The sequence below is a fragment of the Panthera pardus genome, unplaced genomic scaffold, assembly GCF_024362965.1.
Source record: "Panthera pardus isolate Hobbes unplaced genomic scaffold, ASM2436296v1 HiC_scaffold_10, whole genome shotgun sequence".
Classification (NCBI taxonomy): domain Eukaryota; kingdom Metazoa; phylum Chordata; class Mammalia; order Carnivora; family Felidae; genus Panthera; species Panthera pardus.
The window spans coordinates 64,321,719-64,334,862 of NW_026526655.1; the positions used below are offsets into that span (position 1 = coordinate 64,321,719).

General features: G+C 39.5%; 1 protein-coding gene across 2 annotated transcripts in view; it reads left to right on the top strand.

Annotated features, from left to right (window-relative positions):
- The window catches only part of STK39 (serine/threonine kinase 39), a 310,507-nt gene that overhangs the window by 178,402 nt on the left and 118,961 nt on the right, over window positions 1-13,144 (top strand). For both annotated transcript variants that reach the window (XM_019458489.2, XM_019458511.2), the window contains exons 13-14: window positions 956-1,018; window positions 3,054-3,121. In XM_019458489.2, the coding sequence (XP_019314034.1) occupies window positions 956-1,018; window positions 3,054-3,121 (131 nt within the window). The remainder of the gene's footprint in view (window positions 1-955; window positions 1,019-3,053; window positions 3,122-13,144) is intronic.

The following is a 13,144-nucleotide window of genomic DNA, read 5'->3' on the forward strand; positions in this document are numbered from 1 at the left end:
CATCTCAAAGTAAACTGCAGACATTAGTACACTTCCGCCTATGACTTCATCACTAATATTGTGATGAAGCACAACAATTTTGAGGAAGCACAGAGAGTAACAATTTCATGTCTTAAACTTTAGAAAACTTGCTGCAAAAAATTTCTGATGACTTCTGATTGTTTTAGAATTGATAGTAAGCTTAGAAAATAATATGTTTTTTGTTTTTTGTTTTTTTTTTTTCATTTTCATTGCTGTTCCTCTTCTAGTTTTATTTTCTGGTCTTTCAAGTTTTGTTCAAGGGCAGAGTTCACAGAAAGTAGGGCTCAGAAATACTTTTGGTATCATATTAGGGTTGGATTTCCAACCTTGAGGAAAAAACATAACCTGTCGTTCTGACTTTTCCTTTGGGGAAATGTGTTTTAAAAGTCCAATTACTTATGTATTTTTCTTAATCCAGTGAATAAATCATTCATTAGTCGAAGTAATGATTAAAGGTTAAATGATGATTAAAGGTCACTATCCTAATATCCTTTCATTGGGGAACTTTAACGTTGGACTATGTCATATAGATACAAGACCTATGGAAATTGTGTGACAAGAAAAAAATGATCCTAGAGCATCTTTCTGTTACCAAATTTATCAAATTTAAAATATCCAGTAGTCCATGCCTTTTCGCTTTAGCTCAGTGGCTCTCTGAAAACATCAGGAGGATCACCCAGGGCACTTGTTAAAAATACCCATTCTCTCCCGTCTCCCTGAAATTCTGAATCCTAGGCTAGGTGGACCCAGGAATCTTTATCATGCGTCCTAGGTGATTCCAATACACATCATCAAAGGACAACACTTGGGGAAAAACTGCTTTAAAATTACTTATGTAAAATTGTCTCTGATAAGTGGGACTTAATGTAACCACACTGACCTTAATGTCTCATTTTGGTTTCCTTAAGTGCTGTAACAGTGGCTCTCTTAACAGATGGCGGTGAATGCCAGCAGTATACCCGAGCAAATACGGTCCCTTTCTGTGCAGGATCCTCAGGTATGTTTCTCCACCAGTCCTTTATGTTTGAGGTGATTTGTAGACCTATTTTTAGAAAAACCAACATTTTAGGAAGATAGACAGTTTCAGGGTAATCCATCAGAACCGGAGGCTTGTAAACTCTCTCTTTTTTTAATAGGTATGGAGAAGAGAGTACTGTTACTATTGACCATGATTTTCAGGAACCCCAACCTTTAAATGATAGGTTCAAGAGCAAGGATTGATTACCAGACTGCTTCTGAAATTGTTGGTACTGTGTGAAATAAGATAAGGAAAGAAAATGACTCCCCATTCGGTTAGACTCTAGCTATAAAACAGTATAATTAATTGATACTTTTTTTTTTTTGGCTTCTGGTTGGATTTCTATAACCTGTTTTCATAATTCTTTTATCATTGAATTTTATGGGCCAATTTATCTCTACAACTTGCCTTGTAAAAATGGAAGTCCACTGACTGTGAAATGCATTTATACTAAAAGTTACATGATGGAAAACATGCGCCGTGAGTCGTGTTGGGTGCTGATGAAGGGTGCTGAGCAGTGCAGGGGTGGGAACGTGGACATAGAAGCAGAGTGCAGACCACCAGTCTGGTTTCACTGTATAATTAGTAAGCAAGCCCTTTTGCTTTCAAAGTCATTATACTATCAAGCATCATCAGCCTTAGGATCACAACTTTGTCCCCCAAATCTGCACATCCGTTGATAAATTCATTTTTATCCTACCTGATGTGTGTTTTATGAAAACAGTTGTATACTGAGGAGAGAATAATGGAATTTTATGGTTGCAGGAAGCCTGTTTTGAAGTCAGACAGCTAGTCCTTTGCCCTTATTTTATAGCCAAGGAAGCATAGGCTTGCAGAAGTTGGCTCACGTGAGGTCATATAACTGGTTAGAGGCAGAGACATGATTCAGTTTAGGTCTTTTTACTCCATATCAGGCAACTCAGTAAAACACCTTGAGATAAACTTCAGGGACTGATTGAATGATAAAAGGCAAGTGAGGAATAGTAATTTGTCAGGAAGTGAATAGAATAAGGGAAACAGGAAAGGGGATTAGGATAACTGATATTATGTAACACGTAGTTGATGAGTTGTTTTCATATATTTGTTCTTCCAGCAAACTTTTGAGACAGGTATTATCCCCATTTTGTAAGTGGGAAAATAGGTTCAGGGAAATGACTTGCTCATGATTGCGTGTCTGGTCAGTGGTAGAGGCAAATCTTGATCCAAAATCTCTATTTTTCTACTCCCAACAAGAAGGTCTGCTCATTTCTTTCTTTTTTTTTCTTTTTTTTTTTTTAACGTTTATTTATTTTTGAGACAGAGAGAGACAGAGCATGAATGGGGGAGGGTCAGAGAGAGGGAGCCACAGAATCGGAAACAAGCTCCAGGCTCCGAGCTATCAGCACAGAGCCCGACGCGGGGCTCGAACCCACAGACCGTGAGATCATGACCTGAGCCGAAGTCGGCCGCCCAACCGACTGAGCCACCCAGGCGCCCCAAGGTCTGCTCATTTCTAAGGATTTGTAGGAGTCAGGAGGAGCTATGGAGTAGAGGCATTTGTGGTTGATGATTTATATTTATGGAAATCAGTTCTAGGTGAGAAACGCAGGGAAGATAAACAGTGACCTAATCTACTGGATTCCACTTTCCTTTGCATCCTGAGGTTTAAGGTGCCCAACCTTTGTGTTGGGACTAAATCCCAATGGATGTAGTCAGTCAGTGGCTCAGGTTGCAAGATGCTCCTTTAAGATGGCTGACCCTTCTTCCTTGGACTTGCTGCAGCTTATACCAATTGTTCATAGGACCCATGCTACCATTGAGGTTTTCTGTTTGAAAACAGATCTGTTTGGATCTCCAGCTGTGTTGGGAATTAGGCATCATTCCAACCTTCATATAGGGGTATTATTGTGGCCAAATGGGACCTGCCCTCTGTAAAGACCTAGTTTTGAAATTTCCAGAAAGGGTCATGTGAATCAAGGGATATCACGATTGTTTTTCCAAGTTGATAACAGTGTTTGCGGTTTTGTCTTTAAAGGGGCTACCCAATGCTAGCGAAGACTACAGAGAAGCTTCTTGTGCTGTGAACCTCGTTTTAAGATTAAGGTAAATAATATTGTTTATTTTGTATCGCTCTTCCTATAGTATAATATTCTTATCTCCTTCATTAACTTTTCATAATATTAACATAAAATAAAATTGTTAACTTACTTGATTTCTGCAAACAGCTAGTGTATGCTGTATTCCCAGGACTAATGGGTCTTTTTCTAATTGCTTACTAAAGAAGAGAAAGAAAGCACCATATGAGTGTGTCTGCAGGCTCAGTGTACCCTTCATTAAGTTGTTTTTTTTTCCCCCCTTGCCTTTTCTTTCTTGGGCTTTTTTTCCTTTAAAAAATTTTTTTACAATGTAAGATCACAGTAAGAGATTTTTAATGAGTTTCTTTCACACTTCAGCAGTCAGTCTCTGACAGAAATAAACCGTGCTTGTACTACGAGTTGCCTGTTCAGAACATTTTTCAGTGGCAGGTTTGATCAGCTACTGTGGAGAAATGACAGATGTATTTTGAAAGAACCCTCCGTCTTCTAGGAAATGGATACAAGTATGGTGCCTGACAGTGTAGACTTTGTATCTAGTGAATGAAAAGTTCTTTCTGCGTCATGGATTTTTAAATATTGAGATACATCGTAAGGTGTATATTCTTCGTTAAGAATGTGTCTTAAAACATATTTGCTTCCACTTAATTATAATAAACAGCTTAATTTACCAAGTCAGTGAGATTACGGTCACATTTTTGAAGGTGTTTTAAAATAAGTTACACATAGGTTCTCCCTTGACAATTAAACAAATAAAGCACATGGCTGATGGACCATTTTCAGAGCTGTGGCTATAAAAAGCCGATTTGTTTTCAAGGTTAGTTTCCAGCCCTCTGAGTTATCTTAGACTGTCAGGGTAGATAATCATCACCATAATCACCCCGTGCTTGTGCTGGTCATTTACAATCTGTGGTGTGTTTTCACACACTTAACCAGGGGGACTGCACACTAAGACTTGGTGTGATTTAATTCAGAGATGATTTCTGGTCAAGAAGTGAAGCTATTACAAGACTATTTTCCTTCTATTTGAAAGTGTCCTTGATCATGGTTCACAATTAAAATATATTTATTGCTCTCCAAAAAATGAGATAGCCCATTCCTTTTTTATTTGACTTTGGAACCAGGTACTGCTTTCATCTATTTTTCACATGTTCGTTTATTTTTATTCATTCCACCGATACTTCCGGTACAACCACTGTGCCAGGCTCCTTGTTGATTCCTGAGATACGGTCGTGAGTGAGACTGTGGAGGTTACCATCCAGCCCACTTGAGTGTGCGGTGTTGGGGGTGACCTTCAGAGTGCGGTGGTCCAGTCTCCTACTTTACGTACGCAGGAACGTTCTCTTTAGTGGTACACTAGATATTTAGTTAGCTTCTGTGCATACTTTGACTCTTTTTCCATGGACCACTCCTACGATACTAAAATGCTTTGTTATGGTTCAATCTTCTTCCCTGAGATTCAGCTGATCTTCCTATTCTGGGCTCCTGTGGGCTCAAGTTCTGGCCCTTAGAGCAGGTATCAGGTTCTCTGGATAAAAGTCTCCTGGAGAGTGTTTTAAAATGCATACATATTCCTAAGCCTTACCTCCAGATACAGTTTTGCTCTGGGTACTAGAACGATATAGAACAAGTGCATTCCCTTGTTTTTTTGAGAGCCATTTGTGTTTTTACAAGGCTTGTTCCTTTTTCCTAGGCAAAACAGTCCAAGTAACCTTGCTTCTCATAATATAGTTTTATATCCTCCTTACAATTCTGGCTGTTCACCTTTATTAACATTTAGCCTGTATCTGCTTTTCTTACCTTTTTCCTCATGGCTCTGGGTGGTTTTTTCCCCGAGTTTGTGGGTTAGATCCCAATCCTTCATGATCTTAATGAAGAAAGGGTGCTACATTCAAATAGGCTGAGAAACAATGCTTAGTGTCCATCTGTCTATGTACCTATTTCTCCTAAATCAGCCTACATTTTCATTGCTTTTTGAAATAGCTGTGCACTTTGGTGACAGATATAGCATGACCTAACAGCCAAACAAAAGCTCTGATTTTGTGTTTCCCTCTTGGAAGGCTGTCAAGCCTAATTGGAACTGCAACTTGTGTTTTCAAATTCATTTTGTATGTCTTAACATTTGTCACTATAATCATGAACCTGTTGGTTTTGACCCATTGCTTGCCTCCCCTCCGCCATACATTTCACTCATGATTGTCAGTGTGTCATATTAGTTATAATGTTTGGATACATGTCATTTGCCAATCGGATAAACCTGTTTTTATAGCTTTATCTATGACATTGATTTTACATGTTCAACAGTTCGAATAGAACAGTCTTCTGGCATCTGTTAGAAACCACTCATTTTCTACATGGCTTTCAATATTGACTAGTATTTTTTGGTATAGGTGCTCAACCAGAAACAAATCGTATTGACTTTACTGCTTTTTAGTGGACATTCAGCTGTCTACTCAGAGGGATATCATAAAAGGATTCGTTTAAAAATGTTACTGAAATTAAGACCTATCAATGATATTTTTCTGAATCTAATCACCTAGAAATACTTCCAAAAAATAGAAATGAATTGTGTTTTATTATTTTAGAAATGAATTTTAGTATGACTTTTGTTGAATATATGTTCATGCCTAGTGGTATACATTATTTTTCTAAATGTGTTCAAAGTATTTGTTTACACCAGTTTTTTTCATATTTGAGAACTCATGAATCTCTCAAAATATACAGTTGGTCTCCTCTCAGGGCAGTCCCTGTACTTTGAGAAATAACCTTTTAAAGTTAAAAGTTAAATACTATTAAGTTTCTGTGGTCACCCTGTGCTGCCATAAATGTAAGCAGCAAATATACTCATTCATTCTGTAAGTATTTCTTGAGCACCTGCTCTGCGCATGGCCCTGTTTGAGTTGCTGTGATACAATGGGGGAACGAAACAAAAGACAAATTTCTTGCCCCCTAGGAACTTACATTCTACAGGCAGGGAGGAAGTGTTCAAATACTCATATTACTTACACGATGTCAAGTTCTCTGAAGGGTAATCTCCATCAGGAGTATAGAAGGTATGGGGGTGCTGTCCCATAGTAAGGAAGGCATACAAGTTTTCTACTACTGTGTAGCAGGTTACCACAAATTTAGTGACTTAAAACAGCACCCATTTGTTATCTCAGTTTCGGTACGTCAGAAGTCTGGCACAGCTCAGACGGGCTTTCTGGTGTGTCTCACAAGGCGGCAGTTAAGTTGTTCTCAGCTGGAGCTTGAGGTCGTCTTCCAACTAATTTGGGTGTTGGCAGAATTCAGTTCCTGACAGTCATGGACTGAGGTCCTTGGCCTCTGTACAGGCTCCCCATTCCACACACAGTTTACAGTACGACTTTGCCTTTTTCAAAGGCAAAATGAAACTATCTCTCCTCCCCTTCAAGAGCTCAGTCCCTTTGTGAGAGGTTTTTCACCTGATTAAGCCCGTCCCATCTAAGTTAATGCCCCTTTAGATGAAGTCAGAATCAACTGCTTTGGAGCTACATCTGCAAATCCCTTTACCTTTGCTCTATCACATAACTTAATCATGGGAGTGACAGCCCATCATATTTAAAGGGCTTGGTCATATCCATTGAAGAGGATTATGTAGGGCATGTATACCAGGGGACAGCGATATTGGAAAGTGTCATAGAACTCTGCCTACCACAGAAGGGCTCTCTAAAGTAGTGAAGATACACCTGACAGATGTAAAGAATCAAGCCATGAGATTGTTTGCAGGAAGAGAGTTCCAGGCAGAGCAAACAGTGATTGCTAAGATTCTGAGCAGGAAGCATGTTATAAGCAATTATAAAAAAAGCCAGGGAAACAGTGTGGCCAGAGGGGTAGGGGAGCAGGCCAGATGATGATTCAGGGGCTGAATCATGTAGGGCCACGTAGCCTGTGGTGAAGACTTTGGACTTTACTGTTATTGGGTGGGAAATCATTGGAGATTTGTGAGCATATCTGAGTTATATTTTATTTTATTTTTATTTTGTTTCTAATGTTGGTTTATTTTTGAGAGAGAAAGAGTAGGGGAGGGGCAGAGAGAGAGGGAGATAGAGGATCTGAAGCAGGCTCTGCTGTCAGTGGAGAGCCCGATGTGGGATTCAAACTCACGAACTGTGAGATCATGATCTGAGCTGAAGTTGGACACTTAACCAACAGAGCCACGCAGGTGCCCCTGAGTTACATTTTAAAGCAAGCACTGTGATTGAATTATGGAGAATAGACCATACAGAGACTATTTTTAGGGTGGAAATGCAGAGCCCATTGATAGGCCATGTCAACGATATAAAGAGTGATGATGTGACCTGGGCCAGGGTGAGGAGTAATGGAGGCGGAAAGTAATTATTGAATTCTGGAGAGAGAGGAGAGAATGCAAAGATTACTCAAAGTTTGGGCCTGAAAATATGGATAAATGGAGGGAAAGAGAGTTGGAGTTGCAGGTTTGAGTGGAATCAAGAATTCAGTTCTGGAAGTAGTGAGTTTGAGTTGTCTAGTGGACATCTTTATGTGATGTCAAATAGGCATTTGAGTGCATGAGTCTAGATTTCAGTGGAGATCTAGTTCTGGGCTAGAGATAATAATTAATTTGAGAATATTGGCACATACAGTATTTAAAGCTGTGAAATTGGATGAGATCGCCTAGAGAGTGGATAAAGATAGAGAAGTCATCTGGTGTGCCCTCAAGTGGTACTTGGGTAAGGAGCAGTCAGCAGATTGGTAAGGACAGGCTGGTGCAGTGGAGGAGAGAATGGTGGTCCTGTAAACCAAACAGAGGAAATGGCTTAGGAAAGAATGGGTGAAAAACTACATCAGTTGCTATTATTAGATCAAGTACAATGGGAACTAAGAATTTGCATATCTGGCAAAATGGAGCACATTCTTGACCTTGGCAAGTGTTGTTTCGGTGGAATGTTGGGGATTAAAGCCTGACTTAACTGGATTCGGGACAGAGTGCCAAGAGAGAACACCAGATAGCAAGAAGAGGTTCCTTGTTAATACAGACAGCTCTTAACAGAAACTTACTATACAGGGGAGCAGAGAAATGGGGTATCCCAGTGAAAATATGGAGGTGAACAGAGTTTTTTTCTTTCTTTCTTTTTTTTTTTTACTGTTTATTTATTTTTGAGACAGAGACAGAATGACAACAGAGGAGGGACAGAGAGAGAGGAAGACACAGAATCCGAAGCAGGCTCCAGTCTCTGAGCTGTCAGCACAGAGCCTGACGCAGGACTTAAACCCACAAACTGTGAGATCATGACCTGAGCCAAAGTTGGATGCTTAACCGACTGAGCCACCTGGGTGCCCCCGGGAGTTGTTTTTAAAAAAGCATTATTTATAAGTTAATGGGAATGATCCAGTTGAGAAGGAAACATGAAATAAGATAGAGGACATTGTAAGACTGGTGTCCTCAGATGGGTGGGAAGGGATGATACCTAAACATCCACATAGATATCAGCCTTAGTTAGAAGTATGGAGAGGTCACTTGTTGGACAGCACATCCATCACGCCAGAAGGGTGAGCAGACGTGCAAGGAGTTTGGTGGGGTTGGGTACAGGAAGGTGGAAGTCTTCTGTTGTTTATATTGTCTCATTAAAATGAGTGTGATCAGTTGAGAGTGAGGAAGGAAAAAATATTGGGTTTGAAAGATGAAGGAAATCGTGTAGGAGAGCTGGAGAGTAAATTTACCAGGGAAATGTGGTAAGATGAGCAGGCTGCACCAGCAATCACTTGAAGTTAGTGATTGTGACTTTCAAGTGGAGCTGGTAGCTTGATCCCTGAGATGAACTTAATCTTGATGTCCCAGAATATAAATCTGTGTGCATGTGTGTGTGGTTACGATTGACATTTAACAACAACATTTAAAAACCTTCATCGTGGGGTGCCTGGGTGGCACAGTTGGTTAAGCGTCCGACTTTGGCTCAGGTCATGATCTCACAGTCCGTGAGTTCGAGCCCCATGTCGGGCTCTGTGCTGACAGCTCAGAGCCTGGAGCCTGTTTCAGATTCTGTGTCTCCCTCTCTCTCTGCCCCTCCCCTATTCATGCTCTGTCTCTCTCTGTCTCAAAAATAAATAAACGTTAAAAAAAATTTTTTTAAATAAAAAAATAAAAATAAAAATAAATAAAAACATTCGTCGAGGAGTCTGTTCAAGACTCACTGTTAAATCATAAACAAATGTGGGTCATGGAGTCACCCTCAGTGATCTCCTGTGCACAAGGTGGCAGTCACCTGCCCTCTCTAGTGCCACCAGCCAACACTCCCTCGTAGGCCCAGCTGCCTCCTCTTAGAAACTTCCAAAGCTATGTGCTTCTCAAGAATCAAAGCCCTGCCACCTAGTGTTGGTCCCTGCCGCACAATTTCTTCATTCCCCATTCCCCATTTGAAATCTACTCGAGATCACTTGTCCCCTCTCTGGGCCCAGATAAACTACCTCCTAACCCAGCCCATGTGAGAGGAAACTGGAAAGATTGTTCTGGCCAGTGTTTATTCGATTAGAAAACCCATGTCTTCTTCTGTACCTTTCTCATTCCTTTCTTCAAGATTCTGATATATGTGTGGACATATATGTAAATAAACACATATACACAAAAATATGCCCTCACTGTCTTTGCAAATTGCTCGTCTAGACCACGTACAGCTGTTGGGTACTGGGAAGTAGTGTGTTTGTCCCTTCCTATTCCCTGTGGCCATCTGAGCAAAGCATTTATGTTTAATGTGCTCCACGGACTAGTGGGTAGAGACTTGAGTTCAAGCCAGCCTTTCATCAGTCCTTAACTAATGCCGTATGGGTAACTGCCCTCTTACCTCTTGGAAAAGGTCATTCTGACTTTCTTTGTGACATAGCATTTTATAGGCTTACCTGCTAGGAATGTGGCTTCCTTCTCCCTCCCCCGACCCCCAGCCCCAAGATGCCAGGTAAGTCTCCCCTTTATTCTGTAAGTAGGAAACTGGGAAATGGTTTACTTTGCAAAATGTCACTTTTTATAACAAAAGACGAATACATGGTAGTTACAAGTAATATATTTGTTTCTCCACTATTCATTTCTGGTGATCATAAGCAAAAGGCTGAAGAGGCAAAGACTAATTTCTTTCTTGAAAAAATATGCTATTGCTTTTACCTTGTTCTTAAAACTGACCTGTTATTTATTAGTGTAGAGAAAAGGGATTATACCTTAGGTCTCAGTGTTAAATTCTGGAGATAGTTAAAAATTTAGATTTTTTTTCTTTTTTCTTCTGTATACTTTTATGCAAATGTTTTCTTGCCAGTTGTATATATGTATATATTATACATATTTACATATGTATATGTAAATATACATATATGTATATATATAATATGTCTATATAATATGTATATATAATATATATTGTATATGTATACATATATGTGTATACATATATAAATATGTATATTTACATATATGTATACATGTATAATGTCATCTGTGTTATCAAAAAACTTGAGTATCAAGGTACAGTATAAGGAAATCTTAAACACATCTCGGAGAAAAATATTAAGTGGGCCATCTCCTAATTTATATACTGTCAATAGATGGTACTATAATTTATGATTTGAGTTGAACATTGTACAAATATTTTGCCATTGGTATATTTTTCATAAAATAGAATAGTCATGTATTTGACATAAACATGTGTTTTTGAGAACCAGGCTCAGTGATTTGGAAAAATGATAAACTTATCAGTTAAATTGTTAATTCCTTTGTGTCAGACACTGTTCATACTTTGACAGCTCAGCCCTGTGGATTACAGTTAACTAGCTTTGTTGAAGGCGACTGTGACAGTTGTCATACATAGATGCTCTGGTATGGTATATCCCATCAGTTTACTCATAATGAATTTACCTCATTACTAGGTTACTATCATTAAACCTTGATAGGCTAGTTAAAGACCCCAGACCAACAAAACTGCTTTCCTGCTTGTAGGGAAAGATGATCTCTAGAGTAGGGTATTTATTGTAACAAAAATCCTTAGCATGACAATATTGCCTAACTTGACCTAGTATTTTAATTTCCCTTGTTAAAAGGTGAACTGAGCTATTGGTATAGGCTTAGTAAATCATAATTTCATAAAGAAAGATGAAGCTGATAAAAACAATGTTGATCACTGTTTTAACACCAGTATGTCTGAATTCTAATTCCACATTATCATCATTCAGGAGGAATTAGAATTCTTAAATGGTTCTCTAAGCCTGTAAAATTGGGTTAATTGCATAATTTTTACTAGGTGGTTGGGAAGCTTGATTAATTTTTCCCAAAAGGTTAAATAGTGTAGGTATAGTGTTCAATTGTGGCAATGCTTTCAGGTACCTTTTCCCCCCTCAACAAACTGCTTATTTATGGCTTTCTTTGTGCAAGGCTTTGTTGAAAATCCAAAGATGAATAAGACAGGGTTTCTGCACTCAAAGAGCTTACCGTGTAGGCGGAGAAATCAGACTCTGCTCAAATGACTCTAACACAAGGTAGAAAATGATAAAGGCAGTAGGAAGGTAGATGAAAAGAAGAGCTATGGGTAAAGGAAGGTGAGAGCCCTTTTGTCAAATGTTATCTTTGGGTTACTTGTTCCTGTGGTAACCAGTGTTTATTATTATTTTTTTTAACATCCAAATTTTGAGAAGAGTAATGGTTAGATCGAATCCAGGGGCAATGTCAGACTGTGGTCTTCGGTAAAGGCGTTATCAGACTTAAATTATTTCTGACAAGACCGCATTTGTTGTTTAACAGAGTGGTATTTATTATTGTGTTGGGCACCAAGTTATTACAAATATGGTTCTTTAATAGTAAAAATATTTGGCATTTTACTTAATGTTTTTGAATATTCTCTTTTGGTAAATTCCTTTCCTATGAGAATTAAGTCATTGCTGCACAGCTTGACTTTATTGTCAGTGCAATCCTTCAAAAAGATGAAGATGCTACTGTGTACCAGGCACTGAGATGAGCACTCTGTATTGCCTGTCTTGTTGATCATCATAAAACCTCCACAACATCAGTCCTGCTGTTACTGACATTTCCCAGATGAGGAAAGGAAGGTTTAAAGTCATGGAGGTAATTTGTCCAATACTACACAGCTCAGAAGCAGCAGACCCGGTCTGGAACCTAGGACTGTTTAACATGCTGGTCTTTGCTCTTCTCCGCTTGACCCTATGGCCATGAAGATCCCAGTGGACCTCAGAGAGCAGCCACGTTTGCTGGTGTAGAGACAAAGACACCAGAGTATGTGGTAAAACCTGGTGCAGGCTGTGTGTTGTGGTTTGCCATAATCTCTGAACCTCTGCTGCTATGCGATTGCATGAACGTCTTCTGGGGCAAGTTGGCACCCAGCCATTGTTCAGCAAGACCCTCCCCCAGAGAGTCAGCGCAGGTTCAAACCACAGGGGTCTCTCAGGTGTAGGGTTTTGAAACATAACCCCATCTGAGATAAAACTCTGGAGGGAGGTGCTTCCTGACAAGGTGGACAGCTTGGACACAGACATGGGGAGTGGATAGAGGCCTAAGCCAAAGGAGGGGTGCTTGATCGTGGGTGCTTGATCACGGGCAAAAGAGCATGATACAAGACTTAAAGAAATCAGTGACTTATTAAAAAAGAATAACATCAAATCATAGGAGTCCCAGAAGATGAAGAGAGAGAAAAAGGGGCAGAAGGTTTATGTGAGCAAATTATAGCAGAAAACCTACCTAATCTGGGGAAGGACACAGCCATCAAAATCCAAGAAGCACAGAGAATTCCCTTTAGGTGGAACAAAAACCTATCCATCACCAAGGCATATCATAGTCAAATACACAAAATACACAGACAAGGAAAGAATTATGAAAGCAGCAAGGGAAAAAAGTCCTTAACCTATAAGGGAGGACAGATCAGGTTTGTATCAGACCTATCCACAGAAACTTGGCAGGCCAGAAAGGAGTGACAGGATATATTCAATGTGATGAATCAGAAAAATAGGCAGTCAACGATTCTTTATCCAGCAAGGCTGTCATTCAGAATAGGAGAGATAATGAGAT